The 22,282-nt window shown below is 40.9% G+C and overlaps 4 protein-coding genes across 4 annotated transcripts; all 4 read left to right on the top strand.

The window, feature by feature from the left end:
- Positions 1–1,495: 1,495 nt before the first annotated feature.
- Positions 1,496–4,097, top strand: LOC121977613. Its single transcript, XM_042530086.1, has 2 exons — positions 1,496–2,023; positions 3,858–4,097. Exon 1 carries the CDS (start codon positions 1,548–1,550, stop codon positions 2,013–2,015), a length of 468 nt encoding a protein of 155 aa, XP_042386020.1. The 5' UTR covers positions 1,496–1,547; the 3' UTR covers positions 2,016–2,023; positions 3,858–4,097.
- Positions 4,098–4,788: 691 nt separating this feature from the next.
- LOC121977591 (serine/threonine-protein kinase PBL34-like) lies at positions 4,789–11,969 on the top strand. The gene is made up of 6 exons (XM_042530077.1): positions 4,789–5,352; positions 6,275–6,612; positions 6,725–6,860; positions 9,505–9,641; positions 9,711–9,834; positions 11,272–11,969. The coding sequence occupies exons 1-6, from the start codon at positions 5,136–5,138 to the stop codon at positions 11,775–11,777; spliced, it is 1,458 nt and encodes a 485-aa protein (XP_042386011.1). The 5' UTR covers positions 4,789–5,135; the 3' UTR covers positions 11,778–11,969.
- Positions 11,970–12,353: 384 nt separating this feature from the next.
- On the top strand, positions 12,354–13,830 carry LOC121977602 (vicilin-like seed storage protein At2g18540). The gene is made up of 2 exons (XM_042530082.1): positions 12,354–12,652; positions 12,936–13,830. The coding sequence occupies exons 1-2, from the start codon at positions 12,544–12,546 to the stop codon at positions 13,760–13,762; spliced, it is 936 nt and encodes a 311-aa protein (XP_042386016.1). The 5' UTR covers positions 12,354–12,543; the 3' UTR covers positions 13,763–13,830.
- Positions 13,831–20,937: 7,107 nt separating this feature from the next.
- LOC122041863 (vicilin-like seed storage protein At2g18540) lies at positions 20,938–21,829 on the top strand. The gene has a single exon (XM_042601722.1). The coding sequence runs from the start codon at positions 20,966–20,968 to the stop codon at positions 21,827–21,829; it is 864 nt and encodes a 287-aa protein (XP_042457656.1). The 5' UTR covers positions 20,938–20,965.
- The last annotated feature ends 453 nt before the right edge of the window (positions 21,830–22,282 follow it).

The raw sequence follows: 22,282 nt of genomic DNA, 5'->3' as shown, positions 1-22,282 counted from the left end.
TTGTTGGACAGCATACAAGACAAGGAAGGTCGTCAGTTTGCTTGTAAGCCATGTGGCAAGCTTGCATGCAAGCCACATTGTGGCTTGTTGGCAAGCAGGCAAGCCACAAAGTGGCTTGCTCGTTGGTAAGCATGCAAGCCACAACGTGGCTTGCTCATTGTGCTTGCAAGCCAACTTGTTGGCAAGAACAGACAAGGTCTATATAAGACCTTTGAGAGGAATGAAGAAAAAGCACAGAAAAACTCAAGTAAGCTTTGTGTGAGAAAAGCTCAAGTGAGCGTTGTGTGAGAAGAGTACAAGTGAGCACGTGCTTCCATTCCTCCTTAAATCTCCATGATTCCTTCCCTTCTGTTGTGCACTTCTTTTACCGACAGAAATAGTGATAGTTTTCGGATCTAGTTCAGATCGTCACGACAATCAGTGTTCGGTTGTGCTCGTGATCCTTCCGTTTTATCCTGAAAAACAGACGTCCACCTAATCCTCTGAGCACAGTGGAGGGGCCGAATATGTTTTAAGGACACAACGCTCTGCTGGACTCGGCATCCACTCTGAGTTCGTATTGCAGCTCTCGACATTCTGTCAGCAACTCTCAGCAGCAACGTGGCGCCGCTTGATAACTCACGGTGTCCGCGACTCACCTACTCGGCGCGTGGCTCGGCTCGCTAGAGTCGACAGTTTGAGATTATCTGCTCAAACCTACTTGATTGTAAGTTCTTGTGACTCTGATACGCACTCAGAAGCGTAAAAAAGAGTTTCTGAGACAAATTGTAATGAGTTTACTCCTAACATACTTTCCGATCTACTTAATGACGGGATATAAAATTAGATCATTTATCTAAGTATTAGTTAAATTATAAATTTTGAATATTTGTATAAAAAAATTGATGGTGACCTCACATTTAATCTCCTAAATTAATAAATTTATAAGAATATTTCGATATTTCCCGCCCTTTTCTCACTTTCATATTTTTTTTATAATAATATGTTTTGTTTGTGTATTTTTTATTTTTATTTTTTTGAAAACATGCATTTTTGAAAAATAGTATTTCGTCTATATTTTTAATTTTAAAAAATAGATAATATTTTCTGAAAAAATAGATAATATCTAAAAATTATTTTTTATTTTTTTAAAAAACACATATTTTCAGAAAATAAAAATAAAAAATACGTAAACTAAACGCACAAGATTTTCAATTCTTACGACGTTATTCCAAAAAAATATCCCACCCCAAAAGCACCTCAGTAACTGGATGAACAGTTGGCCTCCGCAGGCCTCCCCTACGCAGAAACGAAGACTTTGCTCGGGAAGTTTCCCCCCTCTCTCTGTCTACATTGTCAGAAGGAAACAGAACACGGAAAGCAATTAATTAATTTCACACATTTCGTCTCATAAATCAATAAACAGATAAAGAAAAGTCTTCCTCTCCTCCGTCTAAAAAAAATAAACTGAATATATATATATATTTCTTAATTTCTTTTTCGGTTAGACCATTTATGCCATTCCCAAATCACAACGGCAAACACTTTGACTTCAATACGCCGCGGAAATGTTGAGAGGAGGAGGTGTTCTCGCCTTCGCCGCCTTCCTCATCCTCGCTTTCCCAGCCCTTTCCGAGAATCTTAACCCTAATCCCAGCACTGCCTATGACGAGCTGCAGGGTAGCGGCCTCCCGGTCGGCCTCCTCCCCGCTGGCGTCGTCGCTTATTCCCTCAACCGAACCTCTGGCGATTTCGCGGTCGACTTCGGTGAGGCATGCCGCGTCACCCTCCCTCCTGACAATTATCTAGCCTCCTACTCTAATCGGGTCACCGGGAACCTTGTCGCCGGCCGCATCACGGGGCTTCAAGGCATACGGGTCCGCGCCTTCTTCCGGTGGTGGTCGATCACAGGGATCCGATCCTCTGGAAAAGATATCGTCTTCGAGGTCGGCCCCACGTCGGCCAAGTATCCCTCCCGAAACTTCGATCAAAGCCTTGATTGCGAGGGCCGTAACCCTACAGTTGCCGCTGCGTAGAACCAAAGGTTAATCTGCACATCGGACTCTATTTAATTTATGTTTCCCTTCCTTCCTCATATATCGTGCAATTATTAAGGTCGTTGCCGCTAACGCAATGATCTTGCTCCGCTGAAAGGACTGTAATAGATTAAAGCAAAAAAGACCTCAATCGTAGTCTTTTTTTTCCTCTTCTTTTTCTTTTTGCCTATTCTAACTGGAATAGCACAAGTCATTGTGCATCATGTCTAGGTCTAGAATGGTTCGCTTAATTATACAGATAGAGATACAATATTGAGCACTAATTCTTCTTTTGGTTATTAAGGAGCATAGAAGTGCATTTGGTGTATGATATCTCAATTCAACATGGACAACTATACTATTATATTAGGTAGCTGATTTCACAGCTATGGGGAACAATAATAGTTTTAGTTGTTTTAGTATAGTTGTTTCTCCTGCAATCAGTCATGATATTCTTATTCAAAGGAGGTGCTATACTAGATCTAGAATCTTTGAATCTTTACTTATGATATTAGAAATTTACTGCATTGTTCCTCGGTTGTTACTCAATTCCCCCTCACTCCTTCCCCATAGTTTGGGAATTATTAGGGCACAGAATGACAGGAACATCTGTAATAAAAATAAAACAGGATGATCTCGTTTTGGAAGGTTCAGAACATTTTGAATAAGCTCCAGAACATTTCAAACTAAATTATTTGATGTTATTTAAGCTTCTTGACTTAGTTTCTGTAATCTTTTGCTGGATACTCAGTCTACCAATAGCTTTCTCAGTGAACTCTGCCTGCCAACTATTTCCATTGATCAGATTCAGCACCATTACAGTTTAGCAACCTCTGACAATAAGCTTGGCATATTGATTATATTTGTTTATTCAATACTTCTACTGCATTGTATACGTTCAGGTATCAATTGGTCAATATATATCTATACTGGGATGTTATACAATCAACCTAACTTTGTAAAATTCTAACTTCACCTTCCTATCAATGCTTGGAAGCTAGTAGCTACCGAGCACCGTCTTTATAGTTGGTCAGCTACCACATGCTCTATTGGTTCTTATAGTTAATAATTTGATTTGTTAAACTCTCCAACTTGCATTTTAGGTTCATTAAAATTCAATTAAACTATGATATGTCATACTTATTGGCTGGAAATAGTGTTGTGTTGACCACATGACTTGCGACCTTGTTGAGTTGCAACAAATTTGATTGTAGATTAGTAATGCATCGATTTATACATGGAAAACATTATAAATCTGTTTACCATATAAGCTTAAATTAGATATGTTATAACATTGAGAGTTGCTAGATTTACCAATCAACCTTAGGTCCATGACAAATAACAAAAGATAATTTTGCAGCATCTTAAATGTATCCAATTTTTTGGTCTAACTATATTATCTCTTATTCCTCCCATAAATCACAAATCCAATATGAATTATATATGGGGTTCAATCAAAAATTATGGTGAATCACTGTCGTCTGGTTATGCTATTGTACAGTCTCAGCTTCTCTGTTTAGGTTTTTTTCTTCTTAATAACATTTTTTTATTTCAAATATCAGAAGATGAATATTAGTTTTATAATCAAGTTAGTGTCTTCAGTACTGACTTCAGGGTGGTATATATTGGTACTTTGCTTCTTCAAACAAGCTGCTGCATAATTTCACGTTTCCAGAATGAACATTCACCATTATCATAATTTTTGTTCGCTCCAATTCTTTGGGACCAACTATATGGATCTTATTTCTTCATTAAACTCAATGCAAAATGTTAAGACTACACATTACTTTTTGTAAATTGATGCATACCCGATGGCCCTTACGAACCAATATTTCTTTGCAGGAGACCAAGAAGGTCACAATCTACATGCTACATTTTCATGACCTCATAGATTCTTCAGCAGCATCGGGAATCATTTACTTTTTTTTTTTTCCATGTTAACGTAGTTGTCTGTCAACATACGATCTTATGTTCTTCATCATCTTGTATAACTGATGGCACAACACTCAGTTCATTATCATTGGATACCTGTCTCACGAAATGGTTAATGTAAGACTCAGATATTGGGCATCATTTTCCTAACCACCCTTCAGGAGATGTGAAAGGTTCATATTTGACCAAAACTACAATTTTGTGTGGAGCTTTTGCTCAACTAGCAAGTGGCTCAAGGACTCGACTCAATGTTTATACGATAGCAATTAAGTACTAATACAAAATAAGTGATTGTCAGGTCCTCCATAATTTGTATAATCAAAAGTAATGGAAAATTCTGAAGTAATGTGCAGTAAGAGGTGAAACTGTCATTTTGGTGGCAGTTCTCAGGGTGGCCATATACTTTTTAAAAGGGGATAAATCACGTCTGGGGGTGAGACATTTCATACTTATGGCTTATTAATATCTCTGTATGAATCATCTGCGTTAGTCTGTGGGGGGAATTCTAAAGTAATTGATGAAGCGGCTGGTTGCTGAAAAATTAGATAAATTGGTTACAACGCTATTAGATGTTGATGTGCACGTTCAACCATTTAATCATCATTAAATCTACGATGTTAACTCATTCGATATGATTCTTTCGGAGCTATCAGAGATCCATGTGAAAAAGTTAACGAATTGCCGTGACCATATTGAAGTCGTTTTCTATTTGTGTATTCTAAATTTATTAAACAAGTAAATCATTCTAAATCGAGAAGTTCTTCAATTGAATCACTTTATGTTTTTATTGCAAAAATACCAAAAATGTTTTTTAAACAAAAACAGAAATAAGGCTTGCGGCTGTTTGCTGCTGCTACACTGAGCTCGTTAGATTCCCCCTTTGTCTCTTCGCTTTACTCCACTCGCTTTTCTTTATTCTTACGCTCGCCCAATCAATTTAGGGTGGCCGACGCCTCCCTCTCCTTCCCTCCATTTCTTTACTCCACGCCAGATTCTTCCTTATCTTGGGTTCTTCCACCATTCCGCTGCCAATCATTCTCCAATTTGATCTTTTCCCCTTCCTCCTCCTGCTCGTGGTTTCTTGTTCCTGATTGGTGATTTTTGCGCCGGTGGAAAGGCGAAAGATTTTCTTGGAAGGTGATCTTCGGAGTGGCTTCGTGGTCTTCTGAGCTGCTTGCTTTCTTGGACATGGGATTGCGGCCCCAGGTGGCGCAGCTGGCCTCGTGGGAGGGTTCCAAGGAAGGAAGTTCGAAGAAGAAAAGGAGGAAGAAGAGCAAGGACTGCAGTAGCGGCAAGAGTGAGGGGACGAGTTGCTGGATGAAGTTTCGATTGATGGGGGGCTGCGTCCCTTCCAGTTCTAGAGACAAGGTGGATACTTCCATCAGCAGCGCAGCCACTCAGTGCGGTAATCTATCCTTACTTCTGCAACTTGTCTTCCACTTTGGCACTCGGTGGTCTTTCTGTGGTTGTCGAAGTCGTGCGTGATGCTTGTAGTCGTTATAATGGGTAGACAACCTCCCTTTTACTTCAGTAACGTATCCTTTCCAACCTCTAATACCTGTGTTTTCTGTTTTTGGTATCTGGTAGCCACGATCTTAGTAATTTTATTTCGGCAATATTCTGGGAGTAGTATTATCTCATATCAGAAGGGATTTGGTCATATGCTTAGTTACAGATTATTTGCTTGGTAAATTATCCAGCTTCATGATGACGTTGCTGCCGATGCTGGGTAACGGAAAAGGTCAATGAATTTGCCCTTACACAACTACACTATTCAAGCATATTCTTAACTCAAATCCTGGTCTGTTAGTTAGCTCATAAAGTAGCAATCTTTCTATACAAGTAACATTACACTTAGTTGGATAAGACGTTTATCTCCTAGTTACACAAACAGAGATTGATTCTAATTCATTCTCTTTCTGTATAAACAATGTTTTATACTATTTCGATTGTCTAACAGGTTGCTTCTTATTCAGAGAACTGTTACGTTAATTACCTGCCTAATTGAAGAAAGCTTTCCTCATAAAATTGCCCTTTTCTTTGAAGAAATCAGCATAATGTTAATGATATTCACCATGTTGAAGTGTTGGCTAAAAGGATGAGCGTTGAATTTAGTATTCATGGCAGTCATTTATGTGGTGTACAGTTGACAGAAGTTATCACTTTTAATTTCTTTTTTTTTTTCTTTATATAATCAGGGGATGCTTGTTATCATCTCGCAATGCCACCAAACTACTCTCTGAATTTGTTACTTTTGTTGATTTAAGATATAATTTGTGACATTACAATATTTTCCTATAACCAGCATATTTAATATGGGTTTGCAGAAAGTAAGTCGACTAATGATGGTAGTAGGGACCAGCCAGTTGCACCAATGGCATCTGGTTCTACTACCACGAGTAATGCTGAAAGTAATTCATCTATGTCGAAAGTTGGGGAGGAGCTTAAGGTTGCAACTCAACTGCGGAAATTCACCTTCAATGAGCTCAAATCGGCAACAAGAAATTTCAGACCTGAAAGTCTTCTTGGAGAAGGAGGATTTGGTTGTGTATTTAAAGGATGGATTGAGGAGAATGGAACTGCTCCTGTGAAACCTGGTACAGGGCTTACTGTTGCTGTCAAAACTCTTAACCATGATGGACTTCAAGGGCATAAAGAATGGCTGGTATGCTATCCTAGAAGCATCAGTTTTAGTTCTATGAATTGGTTATCAATACATAATTTACTGTACATCTGTTGGATAATTTTGATGTATATCGCTCTTCATTTATGTCTAGGCTGAAGTTGATTATCTTGGTCAACTTCAACATCCAAATTTGGTAAAATTGATCGGTTATTGCATTGAAGATGACCAACGACTGCTAGTGTATGAGTTTATGCCTCGTGGAAGTTTAGAGAACCATCTATTTAGAAGTATGTATCTCCATGCATTCTCTTTTGTTCTTCCATTAGATTCCATAAAAGATCCTACATACTATTGAAATGTTCACAATCCTGCATCGACTATGATTTTTCCCCCTTGTTTATCATATAATAACAAGTTTTACATTTTTCTTTTTGATGTTAACTTTGAAGTCTAATAGATGATGTTTGCATTTTACAGCAATCGAACTTATCCTATATTGATTCTTCTTCACTAGATTTAATTGGAATTTTCTGCCATATGCTATCATGTGACTTAGCTAGTCAACACTTGTTTTGAGGTTTTTAAATACACGAAGAAAGCAAGGAAATGTCACACTCCTGTAAAAACAAACAAGCCAATGATGCTTTGGCACTTCAATCTGCACAAAAATATCCCTTGTAAAACCATAATTGCTCTTCCACCTAATCTCCGAACAATACAAGAATAACACTATTCAGATTGTGTTGTAGGATTGAATTTGCAAACTGCAACTTTAACTTTTATTTAAATAACTAAGTAGCAGCAATTAGACAAATTTCCCCATATTATGTCTAACTCTCTTTCTTACATGCCACCTAGAATTGCACTTATATGTTTCATAGTGAAACTACATGTCCATAACTACTACTGGACAACCATTATTCTGGAATTTCTAGAACAATAATTTCAACAACTGAGGCAACCTGTACAGCTACGACAAATCAAGTGAGAGCTGGAGGGAGATATTTATGTAGTTATGACCTTTACTTTTGTGTGGTTGGATTGGAGCTATACCTTGAATAAGATGTCTAAAATATGCACATGCATGCCCCTTTTTCTGAGAGAAAGTGAAGGCAATACGAGAACTGTTAGTGCTGTCTACATTTTTTCATGCATCATTTCTTGAACAAAATTCGTTTTGATATAATATTGGTATGGTCTTTCCTTTACATAGTTTTCAGATGTAGATGAGGAAGGGAGAAATAGGTCAATTGGAAACTATACACCCAGCTCAAGGTCAATCCACCAAGCAGAAAATTTCCCTTGGTTCATGTCATTCAACGTAATGTCAGAGAAAAGACATCGCTTGAGAAACAAACAACCACTGTCCTTGGGTACATAGTGCGCTCAACTAATAGGCATCCAGAATTGGAGGCAGCATAAGGAAATTGAGCACAAATGTTGAAAAGTAGATATGAAAACAACATGGTTATAGGTACAGAATAAAATTGAACAACAATTGAGGTTCATCAATAATGCATCATAAACTTCAAAACAGAAGGTAAAAAGAAAAATACATGCCACTGCAATAATTATCTATCTATCATGCGTATTCTTTATGTCTATTGCAACATAAGTTTCTACAGCAACACACTGCACTTAATGGATAATGTAATAACTATAAGAATTCCACATTTGCTAAAGTAATATGTACTGCTATCAACATAATGCTCACTAACTGTTGAAGACCAATCAATGAGCATCTTTGGATCTATCTATGGGTGTTACCCGTTGCAGTTTGCACTACCCCATTATGGCCCCATCTGTGATAGGCTCATCATTTGCTAGTAAACCATCATCCATGAGTAAATCATTTAGTGTTATCTTGGGCGGTGGGTTATGTCTTATAACCGCCATGTTATACCAACAGATAGTGAGTACTGATTATCTACCATTGTAGATGTGTATTAGCATTAACAACAATAATAGACTGCATCATGCTATACATTGAACATAAATTAACCTACATTAGCATAAGTGGTTTGTTGACATAGATTACAAGGATTTGTTAGGATGGAGTTACTTGCAAGAAATAGTAGTTGGAAGGGGTGTCCTCTGCTATGGTCCCTTGCATATAAGTATGAGGATTCCTTTTGATGTTTGGTTGGCTAGAAGTGGGGAATGTTTAGAGTGTCTGCCTCATGAATTACAAAATGCCTCCTATAATTTAAGTGGCATAAATCTGCTATATCTGATTCAATGTGATTAGAGGCCTGTGTTTGATTCAATTTTGACATTGTTCCTGGCTACTGATTTGTATTACACATGTCGCAACCAATGTTTCTTGGTGGCAAATTCACAATTTCCCTATTCAATTGTGTCCTTCAATTACCTCTATAATTTCAGATATGAAGACCATTCATTTTGTTTTTCATTGCAGTTGATCCTATCATATTAGAAATGTGTCTTTGAAGTGTCACCTATCATACATTATCTATCCTCTCTCTGCAACAAATTTTATAAATTTTGGGAAACTAGTCTGTTTTTTCCCACAAGTTTAACAACATTACAGAATCTTAGTGATGTGGAATTTCTATTAGTATATACAGTTACTAGTACTAATTGATGCCTTCTTAGTCAGCCATTAGGGGAAATATTTGATTAATACAAATTTTCCACTCAAGCTTTAAGTTGCTTATTGTACATGGCAGACATAGGTAATGTTCCTGATGAATTACCAGTAATGGGTCTTTTGTCTTGTCCAATTTGCCATTATATTGTATCTTTCTCTTTCTCTAGTTTTGTTGTGTCAGTTATCACACTAATGTTTTTCAATGTTAATCTAGTCTTGTAGAACACCTGAACGTGTATTTTATCATGCTGCTATTCTTTTCTTATCTGTATGTCAGGTTCAAGTGCTATGTAGTTTTTTTTGTTTATTCTTTTTGACAGGAACCCTTCCTCTACCATGGTCTGTAAGAATGAAAATTGCATTTGGAGCCGCAAAGGGTCTTGCTTTTCTTCATGAGGAAGCTGAAAGACCAGTGATATACCGCGATTTCAAGTCATCAAATGTCCTGTTAGATGTGGTAGGTAACAAATACTATTATCTTGCCCTTAAGTATCTGTTCTGTCCGTTCTGAAATCCATGCTCCCAGGATTACAATGCTAAGCTGTCAGACTTTGGGCTCGCTAAAGATGCTCCTGAAGGTGATAAAACTCATGTGTCTACTCGAGTGATGGGTACATATGGATATGCAGCTCCTGAGTATGTTATGACAGGTGCAGTATTGAGCTGCTTCTCTAAGTGAAATTTTGACCTGATCTTTTGTGGTATATTGCTGATATGAGATCGTAGGTTATATCTTGAAAGGTTCCATGTCAATTTCTTCAAGATTTTGTTCTCTTCATCTATTTTTCCCCTCTATTTGTTAAATTTTGTATCTCTTAATGTTTCTGAAATCATTCTTCAATTAATCCTTAGTTATATTTCATGGTGAAAATGCAATTCATCTTAAACACCCAAGTTGGCAGAGCCTAAGTTCAACACGGAGATTAGGCCTGTGCTAGTTCTGGATATCTGTTGGACATTCGTTATAACTTGGCGAGGATCATAAATATTTGGCTTGTATGTTGGATGTTTATAAAGGAATGATAAGGTTGCCTACTGTATAACATAAGTAACATAAGTCCTATTCAAGAAAGCTGTTGTTGACCCTCAAGCTCATAACTTAATCCTGTTGGGTTCACCGTATCTTACCTTTGCTGAGGATCCCTATTTCTGTTAAATATATCTTCTCTTCCTCTAGATGCTTGTGTATTTTTTAGACAGGGTCGGTGCTAATGATGACTACAACAAAATTGAGCTATTCAGTTCTTCTCTTCCTCTTATTCAAAATGTGTTAGATATGCTCTGGAAGCTCACACTATCGGGTCTCTCCTTGCTACATCTTTGTATTGATATTGGTCCCTTGTTAGATTATGTGCTAATTCTAAGTTGGTCACCATGGTCACTCCAGCCATTTCTACTGATCCACGCACAAGAATTTCACAAGTTGTCACAGATACATTTATGTTTAATGGTTTAAGAGAAGTCTCCTTTGGTTTTCTCAACCCTCATGTCATAAAGTTTAGCATACCATGTTTCTTTTCCCAATTGATCTTGAGCTACATATTCATGTATCATAATTGCTAACATGTGATAGTTTTCTATCCTTTCTAATAATCTGTTCTTAATCACCACCCTTTAATCCCTAAGTTAAGGATGTCAAATATTTTGGAAACGCAAAAACCAAACCTGAACTTATCCAATAGTTCCAGGCTTTTGGGTCATGAATGATGTCTCAGTTTTTTTTAAAGTTATTTTATTTCTATAGGGATTTAGAGTTTGGTTGGGCCCCATGCCTTCCAGTCCAACTCCAGGCTATATTTTGTTTGCTTTAAACTCAAACCATTTTCATAAACTTGTATATCTTTTGACCTGAAATTTACCTGACCCCAACCCTAATTCACAGAAATAAAAGGAAAAAAAAAAATCAACACTCTATGCACAATTTGGGCAAACTATATGAGTATTTAGACAGACAAATTATGTGATTGCAGTTCATATTTTTACTCAAGATGTACTAGACTTTCTTCTAGGTTATATAAGTCCATGCTAGAATTTGACACTTTTCTTCATTATGAATGTTATGCTTGAATATCATGTATGTATCTCAGGGCATTTGACTTCAAAGAGTGACGTCTACAGCTTCGGAGTGGTGCTACTTGAGATGATGACGGGAAAAAGGTCGATGGACAAAAACCGGCCTAACGGAGAGCACAATCTTGTGGAGTGGGCACGCCCACACCTTGGAGAAAGGCGCCGGTTTTATAAACTTGTTGATCCTCACTTGGAGGGCAATTTCTCCATCAAAGGTGCACAGAAAGTATCCCAACTTGCACAAGCATGTCTCAGTCGTGATCCCAAAGCGAGGCCACTGATGAGTGAGGTCGTTGAAGCCCTCGGACCGATTATCAATCTCAAAGACCTAGCAAGCTCTTCTTATTTCTACCAGACCATGCAAACAGAACGCTCAATGACACATTCCAATAGCTTGGGTGCTAGAAATGGATTGAAACCACAAGGTTCATTCGGAAGACAAGGACAACAGCCGACAAGGAGCCTTTCACAAGGTTCACATGCTTCACCATATCGCCGGTCACCAAAGCCCAATGTTAGATGACCATCGACATACAACACTCAAGGATTTGAAATAGCTTAGTCAAATTAAAAACTTTGTATTGTTGTAGATGATTCATCTTTGCAAGTCCAGTGGGGGTTGCTGTGGATAAAAATACTATGCCATTTGATAGCTAGAGTGTCTTTAAAATGCAACTCTGATGAGTATTTATTTATGGTCGACGCAACTTTGTTTGGTCCATCATTGTTCAAATATTTAGCATTTATCTAAATGGATCCAACTATCCATTGCTTGGTGTCCCTAGCTCGAAGTATGCAACTTGTGCATGAGCATGCCCGTTTCACAAAGTAGAGTCATTATGGCAGTTCCAACTCTTGTGTCATGCAGTCTGAATCCCAGAATTAGATTATTTAATCTAACACGTTTGCATGTGCATTCATTACAAACTGTTATACGAAGTTATGTTCATTTAAAACCGAGTTTTAAAGATTTGAACAATGTATCTAATAGGGTGTTAGACTTTAATGAGTAGAAATTTGATTAAAGGGAAACTGGAAGTCCAAAACATCAGAAAGGTATTCTTTACATTCTAGTTTTCCTTCCGTAAGAAAAGACAACATCCAGCATGAAGGAAGGGTAAGGAATGACTGGGAAGCCATTTTAGCCGCAACACCAAGCCAAGAAACAGAGCGACGCATCTCTATAAATCCATGGAACAAACTGAGAGTTACATCGTACAAAGCAGATAAATCTCTCGCAGATCTTTTCTTCTGTGAGCAGAGGCGGATTTGATATAGCATCGTTGTTGATGGATAGCATCAGAGGACAGCCCAAACAAGTGATTTTCCAGGATATATCGCCCCTGACCGAACATACTGAAACTGTCGAGAGTCATGTTCTCCGTGTTCATCTTCCAGGTATAATCTGTGTGGATTCTTAAGCAAGTCAGGGGACACCATTGGCTTGTCATTCAAAAGGAAACTCTCTTCTGTTTCTTACTGCAACTACTACAATTGACCTGATTGCGAAAACTTTGAATTATGGCCTCCAAATCATTATTTGGGCTTCCAGATTTGATGCGACCATCTTTCAGAAAGTGGTCCTACTGTGCTCGATCTTATTATATATCCATGCATGTTAAATCTTAATACCACACTGATTATTCCATGTACCTTTTATCTATTTTGCACGGGAATCAAGATTTCAGTTCTAAAGACATCAGGGTCCGGATCGACAAGAACTCCACGAAGCTGTTGGTGTGGTGCAGGAAGCCTCTGGCTCAAACCACCATCGCCCGAGTCGAGTTAGAACTTGACGTTCCTAAGGATGCAGACGTCGGACAAATCAGATGGGGTTTTGAACAAGGATGGCTGTCACTGTCCATGCCGAAGAAGAGGATTACGCAGGATCCTGATAGGAAAGAGGAGGAAGAAATGCCAAAGGAGAAGGCAGAGAATGGAGAAACGAAGAAGGCAGAGAGCGGAGAAAGGAAGAAGGAAGAAAAACTCACCCCGAAAGAGAAGGCAGAGAGCGGAGAAAGCAAGAAGAAAGAAGAGCCCATGCCAAAAGATGAGCAGAAGAAAAGCAAAGAAGAAGAAGAAGAAGGCATGCCCAAGGAACCAGACTCGCCGAAGGAAAAGATTGAGAAAGATAAAACAGAGGAGAAGGCAAAAGAAGGAAGCTTGCCAGAGGACAAACCTACTGTTGGTGCCGACAACAGGGAGCAGGAACGTAAGAAGCAATTGGACAAGGCAAAGAGTAAAAATGACACTATAGAAGAAGTAGCACCTTCCATGTACGGAGAGAAGCCAAAGGCTTGCAGAAAGAGAGAGAGAGGAGAAGGAAGGTGGGAAGGTGCGAATTGGAGGAACAAAATTGAGGAGATAGAAGAGTACTGGCTTGACGGTGGACTGGTGGATAAGTTGATGAAGAGCTTTGAGAGTAAGAAGAAGCTGATCTATGCAGCAGCTGTTGGCTTCTCAGTGGGCTTCTTTGTGGCTCAGAAGCTGAGGTCAAGAAGCACATGAAGGGAGGCCTTCATGCCATGCAGTGCCAAATGTATAATTAATTCATTATGATTGCATAATTCAAATAAGAGCGGGCCTTTGTTTGTTTTTTTTTTAAAATAAAAACAAAAGAGTACTTGATGTGGTGAATAAGATGAGATCCGGTCGATCAAAATCTAGAAGACCGATTGATATGGTAGTTAAAATTAAGAGGGGTTAATATTCTTAGCTAGTTAAGATGACCATCTCGATCAAAAAGTCATTCGACTGGACCCTTGAGCCGATCAAATACCGAGTCCCTTAGTATTGATAAAACTCTAAGTCAAGTCAGCGTTATCCAAAACAAGGTCCACGTTATCACGCGGGGTTCGATCGGACAAACTGGGCAGTTGGTCCGACCAAACTATGGTGTCAAACGGGGAGGCCGAGCGAAGGACGGGTCCCCGACAATATTCCTCAAATCCGATCAGATTGCTCTTGTAAGCGATAGCCGATCGGATTACATGATAGGCTCGTTCGGTTGGCCAGTTACACATATTAAAGGTCCCTCAATCCAATGGTATCACATTCCCTTTTGGTATTTTGTGCTACATATGACAGAGAATATTATATATGCAAGTTGTACATTAGAAGCTTCCACCCTGCCAAACACAGGGATTGCAAGCCCATTTTATGAAAGGTGTCATAGCATTTTTATGGCCTACCCATTTTTGGAAACCCTTTGAGATTTATGCATGGACAAATAGTAACACTATAAAAGAGAGTCTCCATCTACAGACGCAGGTATGTGACGTTACATAATTTTACATACTCACAACTACTATTCATTTACTATTTATCGCCTTCAAATGGATCACTGATTTGAGTATTAGAGTGCCTGCGCCGGAGATCCCCTCCTTGGCCTAGGTTGCTAACGCTTCTTTGGACATGCAGGATCGTTCGAAGTCATCTTTTCTATCTTAGAGTCTTCACACAGTCAACACCAGAGTCACCTACCCAGCGTGTCATCTCCACCGATTTGGCTAGAGAGTCTGGGACTTGGTGAGAGCAAACTCACTTATAGCTCGGTCGAACGACTCGAGAGTCTGGGACTTGGTCGTGAGAGCAACCTCACTTATAACTCGGTTGAACAGTTCAAGAGTCTGAGACTTGATTGTGAGAGCAAGCTCACTTATAACTCGATTGAACGACTCGAGAGTTTGGGACTTGGTCATGAAAGCAAGCTCACTTATAACTCAGCCGAATGGCTCGAGAGTCTGAGACTTAGTTATGAGAGCAATCTCACTTATAGCTCGGCCACTCAGCATGAAAGTCTAGAACTTGGTCATGAAAGCAAGCTGACTTATAACTCGACCGAATGGCTTGAGAGTCTGGAACTTGTTTATCAGAGCAAGTTCAATTATAACTTGGTCGAACGACTCAAAAGTCTGGGACTTAGTCTTTTTTAGTTGAATTTGCCTGCATTCATTAAGTATAAATTCTCACAATCTACATCAATTTATTGCATACATACACTCAAGCTCGATAGGACTGTAGATGATTTGCGTTCCATGGCCGATCCAAGTTCTTTCCTTCTAGTCTTGGAGATAATAAGAACTTGAGATGAGCTTTCGTACCATCTTATATGGCCTGCCCCACTATGGCTCCAATTTACTGACATCATAGAACGACTTGATTCGCTTCCAGATCAAATCACCGACTTAAAAAAAATCTAGGCATGACTATTCGATTGTAGTTTTGCTTTATTCGCTGTGGATACGTCATTAGCCGAGCGGTTGCTTTATCTCTGATTTTGTCTATAAGATCAAGCTCCATAAATCATCGCTCAATATTATCTTCATCGTATAATTGCCTCCGATCGGACTCTATGCCAACCTCCACCGGTACGACTGCTTCTCCACCATACACCAAATAAAAAGTGATTATTCCTCTGGCCTATTGGGGCATAGTGCGATAAGCCCACAATATACTAGGAAATTCATCAACCCAACTTCCCCCAAGATGATCGAGTCTAGTTTTGAGCCACCTAATGATTTTCCTGTTGGTGACCTCCGCCTGACCGTTGCTTTGAGGATAAGCTATGGAGGTAAAAGTTTACATAATGTCATAACTAGAGCACCATTCCTAGATTTTTCTCCCTTGGAACTGTCTTTCATTATCTAAGACAAGCTTATGAAGAATACTGAATTGACACACGATGTTTTGTCATAGGAACTTGGTGACCATCTGCTCTGTTATCTTGGCCAGCGCCTTGGCCTTCACTCATTTGGAAAAATAATCCACAACTACTAGGAGGAACTTTCTCTGACTAGACATCATTGGAAAGGGTTCTATAATATTCATACCCCATTGGTCGAATGGGTAGGAGATAAATGAGGTCTTCAATAGTTTTGTGGGTCGGTGCGGAATGTTTTGGTGTATTTGATAAACAAGTTGATACTAGCTGAGCTGAGTCCTCTTACAGAGTGGGTCAAAAATACCAAGCTAGTAGAATCTTCCAAGCCAGTAACCAACCGCCCGGATGACTTCCATATCAACCTTAATGCACTTCTTGTAGAATGTACTATATTTCATCCGACCTGATATGCTTGAGCAACGGACGAGAAAAGACTCTCTTGTATAAGTGATCTCCTACTAATGTGAACCGACCGACCCTCTTACTTATCATACGCGCTTGTTCTCGATTAGCTGGTAAGATTCCTTATTGGAGGAATAAAACCAAACCCGCTCGCCAATCACTTTATATTTCTACTTTGGTTTGTCACTCAATGTGAGATATCAATAATGTTTGCTCGATTGGTTTATCCAGTATCCAGAGACTCAGGGAACTAGCCAACTTGGCTAGCTAATCCACATACTGATTTTCCAACCGAAAATTTTTATCTACCACCATGTCTTGAAATTCCGCTTTTAACCTCAATCGATCATTATTTATTTCAAAATTTCCTGATAATTATCAAGCTATTAGCTGATAATCCGACTAGATTAGGACTTAAGAAGCTCTCACATGCTTTGCTGCCTGCAGATCGGTTATTAGTGCTTCATATTCTATTTCATTGTTAGTGACCCGATACTCTAGCCGAACGGACAATTGTATTCTATCTTTGATCGGGGATATCATAAGGATCTCAACCCCACTACACCGTCGAATGGATCATCTGTCCACAAAAATTATCCAAGTCTCCTTAGGCTCAGGGCTTTGTATCTCCGTCACAAAATCAGCTAAGATTTGGGCTTTGATGACCGATCAGGGTTGGTACTGTATGTCGTATTCACTTAGTTCTGTGGTCCACTTGATCAATCTTTTCGATGTCTCTAGGTTGGTAAGCACCCGGTCCAAGGCACTATTAGTCAATACAATTATAGAATGAGAAAGAAAATAAGGGTGTAACCTTCGAGCAGCTAAGACCATCCCATACGCCAACTTCTCGAGAGAAGTGTAGCGACATTCAATATTTTTTAATAAATGACTTAAGAAATATACAGGTTGTTGTTTATTGTCGTCCTATTGTACCAACACCGATCTGACTGTTCTTTTAGTAGTAGACAAGTATACCCACAGTGGCTCGCCAGTTGTGGGTTTTGTAAGTATAGATAAAGAGGATAGATAATCTTTAAGCTTTTCCAGCGCCTTGTCACATTCGGCATCCCACTGGAACTTTGTGGCTCGGTGAAGTATTTTGTAGAATGGTAGACTTCGATTGGATGACCTTGATATGAAACAAGATAAAGCTATAATCCGTCCGATCATGCGTTGTGCTTCCTTCAAATTACGCGGCGGGAGCATGTCTCGGAGAACCTTCACCTTGCTCGGGTTGACTTCAATTCTCCTCTCTGTCATGATGTAGTCAAGGAAGCATCCACTCCTGACCCCAAATAAACATTTGTTGGAATTTATTTTGAGTCCATACCTCCTCAGGGTTCGACATGTCTCCTCTATATCTACACATAAATCAGCAATTTGGAGAGACTTGATTAGTATATCATCCACATATATCTCCATATTTCTGTCGATCTATCTTCAGAACACCTTGTTTATAAGTCATTGATATGTTGCTCCTGCATTCTCTTTAGTCCAAATGACATAACATTATAACAATATATATATATATATATATATATATATATATATATATATATATATATATATATATATATATATATATATATATATATATATATATATATATATATATCCAAAACTAATTTTCATGCAATATGACCTCAATGTCATATTTTCATGCATGATACCATCCTAATTATGCCAACTTACTAGGTTAGAGACTCAAGTTCGTCTCCTAACCACTTGGCACATTAGATAACCCATCTACCATGGGTCCCAAAGGCTCTTCCTAACCTTAGGAATATTAAGCTTAGTCACCTCCCTTGGTGACTATACCACTTCGGTGCACCTCGGGTGACATTTGGCCTACAAAACTCATCTTCTTAACTTTAGACACCTTGTCTTTGGTTAATTTCTTCTTGTCCTTAACCTTGGACACCTCATCCTTGCCGTAATTATATTCCACTAATCCTGTCCAAAAGTCGAAGAGACGGATGTTGGGGACGTGGTGCTCTTATTGACCTCCAGTGGACTTCGCTCCAGCCTGCAACACAAACAGTGTCAGTGCCGAGCTAGGGAAGAGGTCCCCGGTGATGGCCCTTCGATGCTCAAGTCAGTGCTTAAACCCCGGTCGGGATATGTCCCACCCTACTAGCCAAGACCATCCGTTCGTTGACCGTTTTGACTATGACCTCCATTGACCTCCACCGTGGCAACGGGGCGGGGCCCCTCATCATCATCGCATCACAAGCCTCCCCTTCAAGTCTAGTCGAAGGAGACTGTAGTCCGACTGACTGGACCATTGTGTGCGTAGATTCCCTCTCGATCGACCTTCATCATTGTATGGACTTCGATTAGGATGGGTCTGATCCTCGCCGATCGGCCTTTTGAAACTTGTCGCTCGGTCATAAGCATGCTCCCTCAATCCGATCAGGCGGACAAAGGCCTACACTTGTAGAACTTTTTCTTCGGGCTATCTCGGGCGAGTGCGGGCTAGGCTGACATCACCCCGATTTCTTGGGAAGCATGCAAATCCCCTTTCATTAAGACAGAACAGGTTCCCATGCCTGCCTTAATTGCCGACCCATAGTAGCACGCCACGTGTCACGCCCACAGCCGTCGCACGCCTGACGTGATAGGCATTGATTGCGACATTTGGTGGTTTGAATTCAACGGTGAGATCTTGACCTAGATTTTCGCGACCTAGATCGGACGGCTCTGGTCGACGGAGCCCGGGGTATATGAGCCCGCTGTATCGCCACCTTCTTCACGCTTTTGTTGCTATGTTTCCGACGACCTCTGCGCTTCTGCGCGTTGTGCTCTCCGGTGATTCCTTGCGTCTTGTCCTTCGGCGATCCTCCGTCCCCCTTTTTCTCAGTAAGCTCTCTTCTCGTCACCTTTTCTTTCGATCATTCTGCTTTCCGCTATTCCGGTGATCTTCTGATGACCCCTTTGTATCTTTTTCGATCGCCTTTCCTCCATTTTGCATCTGTTTTAACGATGACCAGCTCTTCACAGCCGTCAGCCTCCATCCCTGGGTCCTGGTACACCACCATGGAGTCTATGTTCGACGAGGGTGACGCTGAGGGCCTTAGAAATGCCTTCAAAATTCCATCCAACCACGATATCATTCTGCCTTTTTCATCTGATCGACCAAATACCCCACCGATCGGATGCATCTGTCTATTCAGGGACCATTTCACCGTCGGTCTGCGGGTCCCTATCCATCCTTTCATTATCGTAGTTTGTAAATACTTCTGCATCTCTCTTCCTCAACTTGTGTTGAACTCCTTCCGTCTTCTGTGCGGCGTTGTCGTCTTGTTTCGGTTGCACGATATCCCTCTTACACCTCGGGTCTTCCACTATTTTTACTACCCGAAGTTGTCCGAGTCGGGGACCTTTCTCTTCTAGTTTAGGGTCAGTTTAGTGTTTTTTGATAAAATGTCAACCTCCAACAAATATTGGAGGGAATACTTTTTCATACGTCTTCTCGAGCGGTCGGAATTCTTGACCCGCTGGCAGCTCGAAGTGGTACCTCAGTCCCTGCTAAAGAGTTTCAAGAGCCGATCGGACTATTTGGATGTTGCGGTGATGTTGGCTACTCAAAAGTATGGATCCACAAGTTGTTGCTTGAGGGTGTCCTCAACATCTTCGACCTGAGTCCGATCCACACCCGGCTGCTGACCAACCTAGGTAAGACCCTTCTTTACATATTTTGATGCTAACTGATTTTTCCTTTTATCCTACAGCCGAAGTCATAATGCGAGTGCGGATGGCTGACAAGGTGAAGCTTTCAGACAGCGCGATCGAGGTGACGACCACCGAAGAATTGGTGAGCCGAGCTTTGCAGTCGGTCGGCTCCCACGAAGATCCACTCGGGCTGAGCGAGGAGGCGCCCGTGGAAGTGGGCGAAGGCGAAGCCAGCCATGCGTTGAGCAGAGGGGCCACCCCGGACTCACAACCTCAGCCTGAGCGGCGCCCCATCATTCCCGTCGAGGAACCCTCGGGCTCAGCCTCATCTGACGTGCCACTGACCAAGCGCAAGAGGCACCGAACGGAGCCATCTTCACGTTCCGCTACCTCAGGCGCACAACCAGTCGAGAGGGTCGAAACTTCGACTCTGGCTCCGCTCCCAGAGACTATGGAGGCGTCATCGTCTGATCGGACGCCCTCCTTGGCCGAGATACCGCAAGGGGTCGTAGCCGCATCGCCCATAGCTTTCATGCCGCTACCACAGAAACCTTTGGCGGTTAAACGGTCCGACATCTTACCGGCTTCCGGTCTGGAGGCCTCAGCCCAGTCGGCCTCGAGCGGCCGACAATCTGTCACGATGATCCTCCATCTGCCAACGGAGGACTACAGCAAGCCGAGCGCCTAGTCCCGGACCCTCGAGCACCAGATCCTCATTCGGGGGTCGCTCGATTCTGGGAGGATGCACGGGCCCATGCGGCGATGCTACCTCCAGGCGCCTTGGCCAACAATCACATCCAAATAGTCACCGGAGTAAGTTCTTTAATGTAAACTCATGGCTTACCTCCGTTCGGCCATAAATCCTATGATTGCATGCAGATTTGATGCGACCATCTTTCAGAAAGTGGTCCTACTGTGCTCGATCTTATATATCCATGCATGTTAAATCTTAATACCACACTGATTATTCCATGTACCTTTTATCTATTTTGCACGGGAATCAAGATTTCAGTTCTAAAGACATCAGGGTCCGGATCGACAAGAACTCCATGAAGCTGTTGGTGTGGTGCAGGAAGCCTCTGGCTCAAACCACCATCGCCCGAGTCGAGTTAGAACTTGACGTTCCTAAGGATGCAGACGTCGGACAAATCAGAGGGGGTTTTGAACAAGGATGGCTGTCATTGTCCATGCCGAAGAAGAGGATTACGCAGGATCCTGATAGGAAAGAGGAGGAAGAAATGCCAAAGGAGAAGGCAGAGAATGGAGAAACGAAGAAGGCAGAGAGCGGAGAAAGGAAGAAGGAAGAAAAACTCACCCCGAAAGAGAAGGCAGAGAGCGGAGAAAGCAAGAAGAAAGAAGAGCCCATGCCAAAAGATGAGCAGAAGAAAAGCAAAGAAGAAGAAGAAGAAGAAGGCATGCCCAAGGAACCAGACTCGCCGAAGGAAAAGATTGAGAAAGATAAAACAGAGGAGAAGGCAAAAGAAGGAAGCTTGCCAGAGGACAAACCTACTGTTGGTGCCGACAACAGGGAGCAGGAACGTAAGAGGCAATTGGACAAGGCAAAGAGTAAAAAAGAGACTACAGAAGAAGCAGCACCTTCCATGTACGGAGAGAAGCCAAAGGCTTGCAGAAAGAGAGAGAGAGGAGAAGGAAGGTGGGAAGGTGCGAATTGGAGGAACAAAATTGAGGAGATAGAAGAGTACTGGCTTGACGGTGGACTGGTGGATAAGTTGATGAAGAGCTTTGAGAGTAAGAAGAAGTTGATCTATGCAGCAGCTGTTGGCTTCTCAGTGGGATTCTTTGTGGCTCAGAAGCTGAGGTCAAGAAGCACATGAAGGCAGGCCTTCATGGCATGCAGTGCCAAATGTATAATTAATTCATTATGATTGCATAATTCAAATAACAGCGAGCCTTTGTTTGTTTTTTTTTTTAAATAAAAACAAAAGAGTACTTGATGTGGTGAGTAAGATGAGACCCTGGTCGATCAAAATCTCGAAGACCGATTGATATGGTAGTCAAAATTAAGAGGGGTTAATATTCTTAGCTAGTTAAGATGATCATATCGATCAAAAAGTCATTCGATTGGACCCTTGAGCTGATCAAATACTGAGTCCCTTAGTATTGATAAAACTCTAAGTCAAGTCAATGTTATCCAAAACAAGGTCTATTTTATCACACGGGGTTCGATCGGACAAACTGGGCACTTGGTCTGACCAAACTATGGTGTCAAACGGGGAGGCCGAGCGAAGGACGGGTCCCCGGCAATATTCCTCAAATCCGATCAGATT

This window comes from Zingiber officinale, chromosome 1B, assembly GCF_018446385.1.
Source record: "Zingiber officinale cultivar Zhangliang chromosome 1B, Zo_v1.1, whole genome shotgun sequence".
NCBI classification, from domain to species: Eukaryota; Viridiplantae; Streptophyta; class Magnoliopsida; order Zingiberales; family Zingiberaceae; genus Zingiber; species Zingiber officinale.
The sequence above is the reverse complement of the archived record's forward strand: the minus strand, read 5'-3'. Positions and strand labels throughout refer to the sequence as shown.